The 13,441-nt window shown below is 48.3% G+C and overlaps 1 protein-coding gene across 2 annotated transcripts in view; it reads left to right on the forward strand.

Annotated features, from left to right (window-relative positions):
* LOC8053126 overlaps positions 1-13,441 on the forward strand; it is a 141,833-nt gene that overhangs the window by 122,386 nt on the left and 6,006 nt on the right. The window contains exon 4 of one of the 2 annotated variants that reach the window (XR_003916967.4): positions 9,282-9,890. Coding sequence is in view for 1 of the 2 variants with exons in the window: in XM_029969749.4 (XP_029825609.2) it covers positions 9,282-9,771 (490 nt within the window). In the remaining variant the exon portion in view is untranslated. The remainder of the gene's footprint in view (positions 1-9,281; positions 9,891-13,441) is intronic. The other variant, XM_029969749.4, reaches the window with a different exon arrangement.

Consider the following 13,441-nt stretch of genomic DNA (forward strand, 5'->3'; position numbering starts at 1 on the left):
TCATCGTTTGTGGACGCCCTAAGCAGCAAACGCGCTGGTGCTCGCAGAGAAACGCCGCAGACGCGTCCGTCTGGGCGTCGGCCCGCGCACGCGTCACACTCGTTGCGAGAAGATGCAAGACGCACTGACGGCGAAACGAACTCGAGAGATAGGTTGCGTTGCCTGGATCTACTCGTGATGACGTCATAGGAGGAAAGACAGAAGCCTTGTCTTGTATGTGGTATTGCTCCGCCGCAAAGCGAAGCGCGGCGCTTCGAACAAGCTGGCAGCGGAGTGGAAGGCCGTCGGCTGACAGGTCCAATCAATCGTCGGCTTTGGAGTCACGTGACTGTGTTACGTGTGCACTCCCACGGTTCCCTGACTGGTGAGATTGGTGGGATGGAACTGCTGACCTCTCATATATCTTCGGGAATCGGGCCGTATTCAGGCCGTTCCTCCCCGCGCCCGGTGTCGTTTCTGCAGAAACGATTCCACGGGGCCTCCGTGTGTATTCGTGGTTCTGACGTCATACCCTGCCGGCCGAGCGACGTTTTCCCAAAAAGCGTAAAATTCAACTTGGAGGTTCGGCGACGTCTCGCGAAACTCTACTGAATTCTATAGGAAAAATATTGAGGTCAGCAGTGGATGCGGCGTTACTTGCCACCACGTGACTCCCCAGGTGTGATTGAAGTGGCACGCGTTGTCTCGCCTCTTTTTTTTCTTTTCCACCCTCTACCGCCGTGCCCTTCGCGATCTGATGAACCACTTCCCTCGCCCACTCGCACCTTCTCTGCCACCTTCCCTGTTCATAAAAATAGTTGCGCGTGTGTACAGCGAGACGGCTGTCAGCCCCGGTTTCTGCTAGCTGTGCATCCGAAATGTACCCAGCTTGCAGTACGACTACTTGCGTGACAAACATTAGTGACACACGACCGCATGCCGCTACAATGCTTATCCAGATCTAAAAAAAAAAAAAGGCGTCTCTGCGTAGGCTTTGTAAGGTCGGTCTACTTTCGAGATATATATGGCGACGCTGTAGTTAAGAAATGTAGCCAGAGCAGTACCGCTTCTATAGCCTGCTTGCTGGGGAGTGGTCACGTGTCTGAAGGCCGGTTAGTGATTGGTCCGACCGGTACGTATCTTCCACCCCATTGCCAAACTCGGCAGGCGGGTCCCACGATGCGTGCACTGCCTGCTTCTGCAGCCCTAAAGTGGGAGATGTAAAAAGAAATTAATAAATAACGTAGATTGATTACGAAGAGGAGGATGATGCGGCTGAGCTTCGAACCGTGCCGTCTCGTCCGTGGGTGCCTGGATAGGATCCGCGTGGGTGGATCGCTGAACGATAAACGCTTCCTCGGTGCACTGCTGCCCGGACTCGCAACCTGCGAGGGCACTCCTTCGCGTCCGTGTCGGATCTGCCGACGCCTGACATCCTGCATGCCTTGCCGCCGGGAGAGCGTAACTTATCTGTAAGGTTCCGTGTTTTTCGTTAAATTACGATAAATCCCCAACATTAATTCCCAAATTTATTATTTTTTTTAAAGTTAAAATCGGTGAAAACCGGAAAATACCGATATAGAAGTTGTCTTTGAATAACAGAAGCCAGGCTTCGAGAACATGAATATTTATCTGCAGTTTTATTTTGTGTTACGTCTTTTCGTTACCTATAAAATGTAGCCCACGTTAGCTTTAATAATGTGAACGTTAATAATGTAAAAGAAATGAATGAAAACATATTCTTTTTTTTACGGTACAAATATGCGTGTGCGCCATATTTCAAGAAACACTATTTCCATGCAGTAGCTTAACCATAATTACCTCATCTTTTTTTATGATTCCACCTGAATACTCGCGAGAAAAAACGCAAAGAGAAACGCAAGAATTCAACTAACTTCCGCCTATAGATACACACACAAAAAAAATTGAAATGGAATTTGTTTTTTTAAGTTTTGGGAAGATGAAACGAGTAGTGTAAGTACGTTACCGGTTACTCGAAACAAGTAACGTAAATACGTTATTCGTTACCGTTTAGAAAAAAAAAATGTAACGAACCCGTTACTACGTTACTGAAAAACTAACGCGTTACCCCGCTGGTGCTCCTTCCTACTTAACATCGCCTAAAAGAAACGAATTCGAGCGTACGAAATGCATGTCACAGAAGTTACGCGTTCCGCAGCAAGGCCACCAAAATGGCCGCTCGTATGACGTCAGTGCAAGCCACGTGTACACCAACTCGTTGCGCAGCTGTGGTGGCGCTCCTGTCGTCACTGCGCATGCGCGGGTGCTTCATTTCTCGCGAATCTTGTTTCTGCGCAAGCGGACTGTTGCGTTTGCGGAGGCAGAATGAGCAAATCATGGGTGTGTTGTGCAGTGACGTGATTGCTGCGCCATTAGCGCCTAACTGCGCCGAAGTGCACTTACCCCACTCCATCTTGCTGCAGTGGACCAAAATCTTGCGCCAAAAAAACTTAATTTCGACGTAGTAACTCGCAACTTCACCGGAACGATAGGATTTTGCGAGTTTTCGGAACTTTAGATTGTCACGTCAAATAAGGTACTACACGATCTGATTTTGCATCAAACACTGAAAGTACTCGGAAGGACCGCAATAAGTTCTCATGTTTGTTGTTTGTTCTGCTGGAGGGTTAGTTGGTTCCGTTGAGTGCACTTCTCAGCGCACACTGGTGTACTGCAGTGAAGCGACAACCGCGGAATGGGCATCGCGATTTTGCGTGTCTGGCTTCACCGCAGCGCACCCGCGTGCTAAGGGGAAAGAATTCCTCCAGAGCGAGACGTGACGATTTTGGAATAAAACTTCGCCTCGTATATATGATAGACGGACTGCGATAACCTGGCGGTATCTTTTTTCCAATTCTAGGTTTAGCGAGGATACTTCCGTATTGCAAAAATAGTTATGTGAACTCTTCTTTAGGGCTTTATGTTTTATGCCAACTTAATTTGTTTAGTTGCCACTTTTATATAGGTGCGAGTAAATTATATCTAAATTAGCAGAAATTGTGGGAGCAAGCTTGGCAAGAACCTTAACGAGTTCGGCGGGGTGGTTTATAAGAAAGCTTATTAATCGTTCAAAGGCCAATATTTGTAACGAAGTTCTCGATATAAACTGTAATTGACATTACATAATCAAATGACAAGTGTTTTTTTTTAATTATTATCCTTAATTAAGAACTGCAGTTTTATTACAACCCCTAGAACTTGAAGCAAACAAATTTAGGCACTCAAAATTACTGTATTTCTAGCATTAATTCATTGGGATTGCGTACCTAAAATAATTCGCGGCAATTCATGCTGTCCTTCATCCGTTATCATCTTGTCACTGTGTCTGTTGCTTCTACATGCAACTATAAACAGCTAGTTTTGTGCTCGAGGGCATCAATCCTGCTGCGCAATCGATGATAACAAAAGGTCGCACATAATTGAGACGGCAAACTAGACTTTGCCTAGTCGGACAGGCAAACACGTGAATCTTAACGTAATATTTGCGGCGTGTTATGAACGAGAATAAAGTCCGCTTTGGCTGCCAAACTTATTTTGGCCGCTCCAAAAATATACTTTTCGGCTGCTCCAAAGAGCTGCTCGAAAACGAGTCGGACCGATCACATCACTGGGTGTGAGAAACATATCTTTCTTGTTAATAACAACAATAATAATAATAATGTAGATCTTGTCACTTTCTGCGAGAAGGACAACAGTTTTCGCATCGTTCGGTTTTGCATTCTCCGAACCGGGAACTCAACGTGCACTCTGTCGTTTTGTTGAGTTGGAGAAACAGAAACAAAGGCAGACACATTAATAAGGAACCAGAGGCTATAGGCATCTCACGGCGCGCAGTAAAAGAGAGAGAGAGGGGGAACTCAATTGCCTTCTGAGAAGCGTATACCTGCCGTACCCCGTTCCCAGCCGTAGCTGACAGCGCTGCGGAAGCCACGTGCTCGCTAGACGAATCGCGCGCCCGTCTTTTGTCACGTGATCACCGCTCTCCCGCCCTTACCCGCTCGCAGAGAGCTGGACCACGTGACGAAAGCAGGATTGGAGTTTGTAACGCGTTACCAATAACCACGTTACCTAGTAACGAGTTACTTTTTTCCAATAACGCAGTGACGTACTCGTTTGGTATCTAAATGACTAATGATTCGTCTGTCAAATTACCTTACTCCTTTTAATTAATGTTGTTCTAGCTTGAAAAAAAAATCTAATTTTGTAAACTTGGGTTGAATAGAATAAATATGATATATTCTTCTCCGCGCCATCATTTCTCCTATCCGATTAAGAAAAAAAAAATTTTATATTCTACAAATATTTGTAGAAGTCCGTATCCACGGCTTATCGCCGCCAAATAATATTGAAATCGAAAGTAACGCACCGGTGACGTTCGTCATAGATCCTGGAAATAACGGTAACGGGATTTCGCTACGTTGGAAGGACGATAACCAATCTCAATAGGGAGTTTTCGTAGATCGTTTTTGCCGTCCCGCAATGCTCTCCGCAACCCGCTACGATACCCCGAACTCTACAGTCAAAGCCATGGGCGCGCATGCGCAGTAGAGGCTTCTTCGTTGCTGAGGGCTTTGCGGAGGGGGAAACGCGGTCTACGAAAACTCCCTATTAGCGCGTTCTTGTTCGATAACGGGCGCAATCCCTTACAAAAAGGATCAATGGGTTTCAATTGAGTTTCTATGCAATTAAATTACTTTCAATTGAAACTCGTTACTTCTTTTTTTTTTTTTTGTGTGTGTGTGTGTGTAAGGGAACGCCAGATGAAAGCGAGGCGGTTATTTGCCCTTCCGAGCGCTCGGCTCCCGACGCACTGTCAGCTTCGGGCTCCAACGGAGTGGCGTACAACGAGCTTCGTGTTCGTGTCCTGACTTTCGTATCAGCGGCGAGGATCAGCCATGCGCCCATTTTCTCCGTTTGCGTTGCTTTGTACGCGAGCGTTCTCGAGGTACGCCGACCATGTCTCGAAAGTATACCACCGGGGGAACGCCACGCCAAGCGACCCTTACTAACAGGAAGTGGACGGTTTCGCGGCCCATAGGGGGCGCCCCGCTAGAGTAGGGCGATAGTAGTGTACCATAATAGTACTATATTTACAGCGTTCTTGACCAGTCTAGTACATTGTTGTAGGTGATCTTCGGGAATGAAACTATTTCCAGTAAGCTTCTACCCGTCCGTACACCCTCTGCTCTGATCCCGCATCCCCGCTTGGTCGCTGCAGCGCAAGTGCGGCCACCGGACGTCCATCTTGCATGTAGCGAAATCGCGTTTTTGCTAGCGTTGCAGAGGCTGGAGGCAGCGTGCTGAAGACACGTTTTCTGCTCGCTCGTCGTCATTCGCCGAAGAAGTTCTTTAAAACCCCGTGTAAGCCGTGAGACTTGCCGTTGCGAACACGTGGAAATTTTTACGAACGCGCAGTGTCGCAGAAGAAAAGGCGCAACTCGTCGAAAGCAAGTTTCCCCGGTCTCGTGGGGTGTTCAAAGCTTCCTTGGCACGCCGAAGTGCTGCGTCTCTCTGCCTTCGCACCCTGGATACCGAACAAGAATCGACACCGTGTAGATGTTCTTTGCGAGTGCAATATGCGTGAAGCCCTATGTGCCTCTGGAGCAGCGTTTTACTTTACTCTGGCGACTGTATTTGTAACTTGCGGCACTCGCGGTCAAGAAACGAGCGAGATATAGCGTCCAATGGCGACGGAAGAGGTGGGGAAGGTGCGTTTTTTTTTTCGTCGTTAGACGGTCTTCAGAATACCGCGCACAACAGCTCCTCATCACTGATCAGTCCTGGCTCATTAGCAACCTACTTAATTGCACTTAACGTTTGAGCGCAGCTCGCCTAATTGTGATTAGTCATTCGATGATTTTCATTCTCGCCGTCTTTTACTTTTGACTTCGAAAACCCTTTTCGCTCCACAGCGTTGCTCTGTCTGTGCTGTCATGTTATCGATTTAAGGAGATTCGAAACTTAGCCATGGTTAATGGTGCATAGAAGCAACCGTTGCTCCAGTGCACTACGTAGAGCACGAGACTATTCGTTGTTCTATGTATTCGGGAGCACCGCTGGCCCCGTTTTCTCATATTGAAATGCTCTTTTCAAAGGTATCTTCAATATTGTAATCATACGTGATACAGTAAACTCTCCGTAATCAAATTTTCCTTTTCTTTCACCTTAAACCTAATTACGTCTGTGACAAGCAGAAATAACGTATGAGGAACCCATAACTTCCATTGTCGTTATAATGTGTAACTTGTTATTAACTTTTGTTGCTTCTGATTAGTTTTGCAAAGTCTCTTTACTCTAATGGTTTTTGCGATGGCGCATTTGTATACACCAAGCAAAATAATTAATTCGTTCTTCGAGCTGAAGAGCAGATGCTCGTTTACACATTGGCGACTGCTTACGACCAAGTGCATTACGACCTCTCGTGATATTTCTCAATCTAACACACTGCTACGTTGGCGCCATCTATGATGTGACCCAGGAACTGTATTTTACTAGAGCGAAGGTATTACAGTATTTGCGAGATTAAATGTATGGGCTGTCTATGATAAATTGTCCTTTATAGCATTGCCAAGAGTTGTTCGAACCCAAAGTATATGAATGACGCGCGAAAAAGTGTCCCACAGCTACCTGGTAAATGGCTCCAGTGTTTCGCTTGGCCGTAAGAGATCACAAAAGGTCGTAAAGGCCCGTTTACACTCTTGCGACCGAGTACGACCGACGAGACTTGTTGAAAACTCTTAAAATTTCTTAGGGCGAGAGAACACGCTGGCGCCATCTATGTGGTGACCCTGGAACTGCATTTCACAGGAGCGAAGGTTTCGCGGGATTTTCGAGGTCAAATGTGCGTAGAACCTATAAACCTTTATCGTGCACTCTCGTCCCCAGCCACCAAATGGGCGTATCCGGTATGGGCGACGAAAAAATAGCAAAACATTTCAACCTGTAACCAGTAAAAAAATAGAGGGGAGCCAAAACGAGAATGTGTGACGGATACGCTTATATCCTAAATGTCTTCTATTGGCGTCGCGACGCCAAAACAACGTTTTCGCCTGTACTGATGTGACGGCAATTCAAGATGGCGGCGCCCTTCTGGAAAAAGGTCTATAAGAAAGGCTCGTTTATAACGTTGACAAAAGCTTTTTGAGCCAAGAAAGAAAAAATAATGTGCGAGAGAAATAGAAATTATGCCGGACCTCCACGTTTCCACTGCTACCCAATAGATGGCGCCAGTGTGTCTTCTCGGTGTAAGAGGTTTTAAGGAACCAAGTTTTAAGAGGTAGCAAGAGTGTGAACGGGCCTTAACGCGCTCAGTCGCAAGTTTTTGATAAGCCTTTACGAACTGACTCCGTCCTAAAGACTTTGCCCCTATCTCACCCCCCCCCCCCCCCAAAAAAAAAAAAAAATAAATAAATAAATAAATAAAAGGGAAACGTTCGCCTCATTTCCGTTTCCGCCGTGTCTATCCCAACCGGAAACTAGTGCCGTACGATCGTCCCTTCCGTCGTCATCTGCTTGACCGATCCGTGGCGTGTTCGATGACGTCGACACGCCCCGGTACCCTGCTCGGGTGAATTCGTCCGCATTTAGTAGCACGGTCTTCTCGACGGGAAACGACCACGTACCCCGTTTCCACCTCGTTCGTTCAGGCGTGGCCCGATCCGATACATCGTTGCCGTTCCGTAGAGGGCGCCGCTGAATGCCGACGATGAAAGCCGCAGTCACGCTGCCAGTGCGTCAAACAAAATACCGTCTGCAAACACTGACTTTTGCATGTTTGTACGCGCGCTGTGATCGCGTCCTTTTTACCGACGGAAGACTTGCGATTCTAATTTGTTCCGGCTTTCGTTATTTATGACCTACCCGAATTGGGGGGGGGGGGGGGGGGGGCTAAAAGACTCGTGGTCCGCGCTTGAAATATCTTACTATTAAGAAGTTCAAAGTATACAGAGGTGTCCCATATCTTGGTATTTGCGGCCTACCTACTGAATAAGGCTGCCCCACTTCGGGAGGTGTCAGACTTAGGGAAGCGGTTTCAGCTTAGGATCTCTTGGCTTATCACGCGAATGGAGTCGGGTGGTTAGGGGGCGTCAGTGGAACAAAGACCAGGGGCCCTATGTTGCGCTTTTTGGACTCCCACGTGTATAGGGAGAAGGAAGTGACGTCAATAACGCAGCAAACGCGGTTTGGATGTTGATTGGTGAGAGTCGCAGATGACGAATTTCCGCAAAAGAAAACAAGGCTGACTTTTTCCTTGTTTTCTTCTGCGGATGTTCGTCATCACCGATTCTCACCAATCAACATCTAATCTGCGTTTGCTGCGTTGTTGACGTGACTTCCTTCTCCCTTAGTCGCCGTGGGAGTCCAAAAAGCGCAACATAGGGCCCCAGCAGTAAGCTATTATCGGTGGTCAGACATTTTCTAGACACCTTCGATCACCGGTGGCCTTGTGTAGAGGCTGAGCAGTGTACGTAATAGTGGAGGCTCCTCCCACCTCTTTCCACTTTAGCAGGGCGAACTCTGGAGAGGAGGCGACCGCCTCGCCAGCGTTCTGCTCTGTTAAAGTGGGAAGAGGTGGGACTTCACTAGACACCTTTTTCCACAACGGCGCTGCCATCTTGAATGTCGTCACTTCTGCTCTACGCCGCTGGAGGGTGTTCACGAAAAATACGTAAATGTCACACATTCTTGTTTAGCCTCACCTATATTTTCTCGCATATTCCAGGTTGAAATGTCTTATTATTTTTTCGTCCCGCATACCAGATACGGAACCCCAACCCACGTGACTGATAACAGAAGGAAACGAAAAGCCTGTATGAAGCGAGATTTAATATTGGAAAAGCCGAGTGTTCGGTGGGCCAGTCACTTGCCAGCCACCTTTAGAAGTCAATGAATTTGATGGCATGAGGTCGAGTAGCTGGTGGCCCGACACTTCAACCATACTTTTATCGTCCGTTGCCTATATATAGACCATTTTCAAAAGTGCGCGCTGTCTGGTGGCTGTTGTGCCAAATACACCGAGCATCTGTTGGACACAAGAGCTGCGTCGGCGTCCGCCTGGTCCTGGTTCGATACGCGAGGACCAGGCAGATTTTTTCGGTCGCGCGCCAGTCACCTAGCTGTATTTGTCCTTTGTCCCCCTTGTTCCCCTTCTCCAGAGATTATTTTTGTCATTCTTGTCCAGCTCGCTTGCACCTTTGCATTTAATTGCACTATAATTATAAATTTGAGATACCTACATGAACTGAAGTTGTCCCTCATTACTCCACGTCCTTGCCCTCCAGGCCTCCGCTGACGTTTCCGACGGCAGAACGGGAACAGAGCCGACCCCCCAGCTACCGGTCCCGGACGAGTTCTGCGGGCGGAATCCTGAGGTCCTGCGTGGGCGGTGACGTGTCCTGCAGCCAGGACACCCTGGCCACCGTCAGTCCGGCCTCCCCTCCCTCGTGCACCGAGTCCTGCAACGGCGTCCCGGGAAGCGGCGGCGGCGGCCTGCACAGCCGGAACCCGTCTCTGACCCTGAGCACCCTGTCCCAAGACGACGTCACCAGGGGGGTCACCCGGGACACCCCGAGCCCCCCCTGCAACGTGGGCAGGAGCGAACTGCTGAGGAAGAACCACGACGTGAACACGGTGACGATCGTGCAGACGACGGACACGTCGCAGGTCATCAACCAGGACACGGTGATCGTGTCCGTGTCCGGACAGAACGCCAGGACGCTCGTGCTGCCGTCGGGACATTCCGAGGTTCAGGTCACGCTGGCCCACGTGTGACCCCACGCGACTCTGGTGTGTGTGTGTGTGCGTGTGCGCGATTACGCCTTTTGGGGCGACAGGTCATCTGGATGCCAGATGCACCGCTGCGAGAGGTCCAGATGTGAATGCCCGTGAAGGTATGAACGCCCCTCTCTCTTTGTAAGATCTCTAAATCAACACCACCTACAGACGCCTTGCAGCAGCTGTGCATGGGCGCCGCCATTACCGACCTTCGGTGCTTCTAATTCTGTTTACTTCGCTTCATCATAATTTTATTACCATAGCAGGCCAGGAATTATTTCCATTTTAGATTCTACAATGTCCTTCTCCCCAGCATTGACCTTTGTGGAGGCTCGTCAACGCCTGTTTCAGTGCATCGGTATCTCGGTAAGACAAGAGAAGGTCCGCAATGGCCGCTGTAATCTGGCGCGTATGCAAGGCGTCTATACGCCTTGCACACGCGTTTGCCCACTGCACCTCGTAGGAACCAGAACCCGTCACGTGGATCGTGCAAAATATCTGTCTGGAGCCATGTTGCAATCATGTAAGAATTGCAAACATTGTTCGGGCGTGTCCGCAAATCATTCCGTCAATCGTGTCTACAGTATGAACAGTATGATTCTTTGGTTTAGTGCTGTGTGGAGGAACCGGTGCAAAGGCTCGATAAGGTTGTCTAAAGATATCATCGTCACAACTGATCCGAACCCGCGAGCGTTAGAGTTTTTCTTATCTTATAAACTTCGTCACGTCGGTGACACCTGGTCATCTTCGTGGACGCCGTGGACTATACCAGCGGGAGGCACCAAGAACGCCCCAGTCTTATAACTTCTTGTGGCTGCTCTCCCGTTGTCACCCTCTGGCTTGTCCGGAGGCACGAGCGTGGTTAGATACCATTTGAAGAGGCTTTTTTTTTTATGTCTTTTCTTTAACTTTGATGTTCATCCTTTCGTTGCAACGATGTCATCCGCTTCAAACCGCAGCGTGGCTGCAGCGGGACTTGAAAACCCTACAGAAATCCTCAAAGTGCCAACCGACGTTTTACTAAAAGACAGCTTCTTCTGATAATCTATCTGTTATCTTCCAACGGGTCGTTTTTTTACGTCATACGTCCCAATAGGTTTTCCCGATCGCGTAATTTGTTATGGTTAGAAAGAGCTTACTGTGACCGCCGTATCGCGTGGCCGGTGGTATGACTTTTGGTATCATCATCATCACCCCATAAATTTTTCAGATACCAGAAACAATGCGTGGCTTGCGCGTCACGTCATTGCCCCGTGCTGGTGGCCATTCCCACTTGTTTTTGCCGAGGAAAGAAAACGAAGTAAATTCGATGGTGCGACATTTAGGCACTCAGCGGCGAAGCCACCATAATGGCAGCTGATTGGGACGCCGATGCAAGGTATCCATTCGGTGGCGATTGTTATCTTCTATGGGGAGTATAGTTACTGGCGGCCCTAGTTGCGTGCGCAACTGCCGAGCTCGTGCTGACGACGGGCTTCCAAAAGTTACTTCGTATGGTGCATTCCACACCATCAGTATTGCCGGTCTTAGCAGCATGTTAATGTGAGCTCGTTTCCGAGCATGCGCTCTGAACAGCGCACTCCAATATGGCGTCCAGTGAATACGTTTTACAGTCATTGAGCGCATGAGATCGGCAGCGAGGCCCTTCGGTTTTTTCACCTCTAGCGTTTCGACGTCTGGCGAACCTCGAGCGTGCGCGTGCAGCCAAAGGAAGCACGAAAGAGGGCAAGGAGCTTGTGCAGGAGTCATCCGAAAGAGACGCCCCGATGTTTCCATCCCGTCAGTTGGTTAAATACAATGTTCTACTCTTACTGAAAAATCCATCTCACGACGCTTGGGTAATTAGAGACGACGAAAGAATGTAATAAAACACAAGTTGGGCGTCGGCAGACCGGAAGCTCACGCAGAAGCTCGTTTCTCCTAGTTTCTTCTGATTTGTCTTTTTTCTCTTTTATCTAGTTGTTTAAACGCTCGGTCGCAGTCGGCGCCACGTTCCAGATTGCCGAAATCGAGTTACAAAACGATAGCCATCTTTCATTTTCCATCGGGCAGCAGCGTTCAGCTTCCGCTTTGCACTTGTTCCGGTTTCGAATTCTTTGTAGCTTCTCTTTCGCGGTGCGCACGCGTATAACGGAGCTATGGCGTGCTTCGGTTCCATTCACGGCGAGCTCCCCGTGGTTTCCCTGCGTGCACGCGGGCCGTTCTAGAACGCGATGCCGAGTTTAAAACGCACGTTCACTTCCAAGCTAAAAAAAAAAACAAAAAAAAAAAACGCCCGTCCGTGACGTTGTTTCAACGTCGCCGGGACGTCTTATATAACTCATTTAATGGCGCAGCTCGTTGCCAAGGAGTGTCGGACCTGAAGGAGTCATCGAACGATTTTCTTAGTTTCACTGTACATTAGAGATGCGGCCGGTTCCAGTCGAATAGGACGGTGTCGCCCCTAGCAGTACATCAAACAGCGGTCAAAACAAGGGGGAGAAGAGAGAAGTGCACAGAGCGGGCGCTGAACTGACAACCGCAGAATTATTGAAAGGAACCCTATGAAGTAAACAACCAAATCACCATTGTTTCAACACACGTCCGAGTAGGCTATCTATTTTTTTTTTTTTGATGCAAGTAAACAGAAGTTTTGCTTACGAAGTTGTTTCCCCCGGCTTATTTATTTCATGTGATTCTAATACTTCCCTGGCAGTCTCATTCGAAGCTTTATTTCGATATTTATTTCGATTCATTTTGTCCGGTGTTCGCGTAACCCTACTAAATAAATACTCAGAACGAATTTATGACGTCAGAAAACAGAGTGCAGCAGTTTGGTCAAACTTGACCAAATCGTCGTACGGCAGTCACGTGATTTGTGTCAATATGGGTCTCGTGATAGGTACCACCTTATGAATCACGTGCCTCATGGTGTCGGGTGAGGCTACGGCTCGCTAAACTTACGCAAGCCCGCATAATCTAGTGGTGGAACGTCAGTTCGGGCGGTCGTTACACATTCATTTCTCGCGGTTTACTTTTAAAGCTGCACCTCACAACAGATTTTCACTGGCCAACAACGGAGACCAAGTCATAGTGCGCCCGGATTATTCCTCGCCACCCAAAAAACAATAGAAAAAAAAAAAAAAAAACACGAGACGACGTTGGCGTTGCCCACGGTAGGTGGCGCTCGCCACCGCCCCATTCAAAGCGGTCAGTCGTGTTCATTTATCCATCCATCCGGAGACTGAAGTCGCGCACGTGATGTTCCTGTCCTTGTCGCCGCCCGTGCCGAGTTCGACCAGATTCGTACGCAAAGCGTTATGAATGACGCGTTACTTGTGCGATGTATGTAGTAACTTTTGTAAGAGAAAGAACGAGTAAGGTATGTTCGGTAATGTCTGACGAAGTAACGTGTAGCGGTATTTAGTTACTTTTGGAGGGGAACGTGTACAACACAAGTTCTTAACCTAGTAGTGTACCCCAGCTCGCCTCTGCAATTTGCGCCACGAGAAAACGCTAGGTAGACCATAAAAGAATGTGCACAAGGTATGTCGGGAGAACCAAAGTTATCCCTAAATGGACGCTTTAAGAAGCGAGGAATTATTAGGGACGACAACTATTGGAAGCGGCTATACTGCTTCGTAAATGCGACACGTACAAAAGTAACGAGATCATAACGCGTTATTTA

Source organism: Ixodes scapularis, unplaced genomic scaffold, assembly GCF_016920785.2.
Source record: "Ixodes scapularis isolate PalLabHiFi unplaced genomic scaffold, ASM1692078v2 PGA_scaffold6__148_contigs__length_123643588, whole genome shotgun sequence".
NCBI classification, from domain to species: domain Eukaryota; kingdom Metazoa; phylum Arthropoda; class Arachnida; order Ixodida; family Ixodidae; genus Ixodes; species Ixodes scapularis.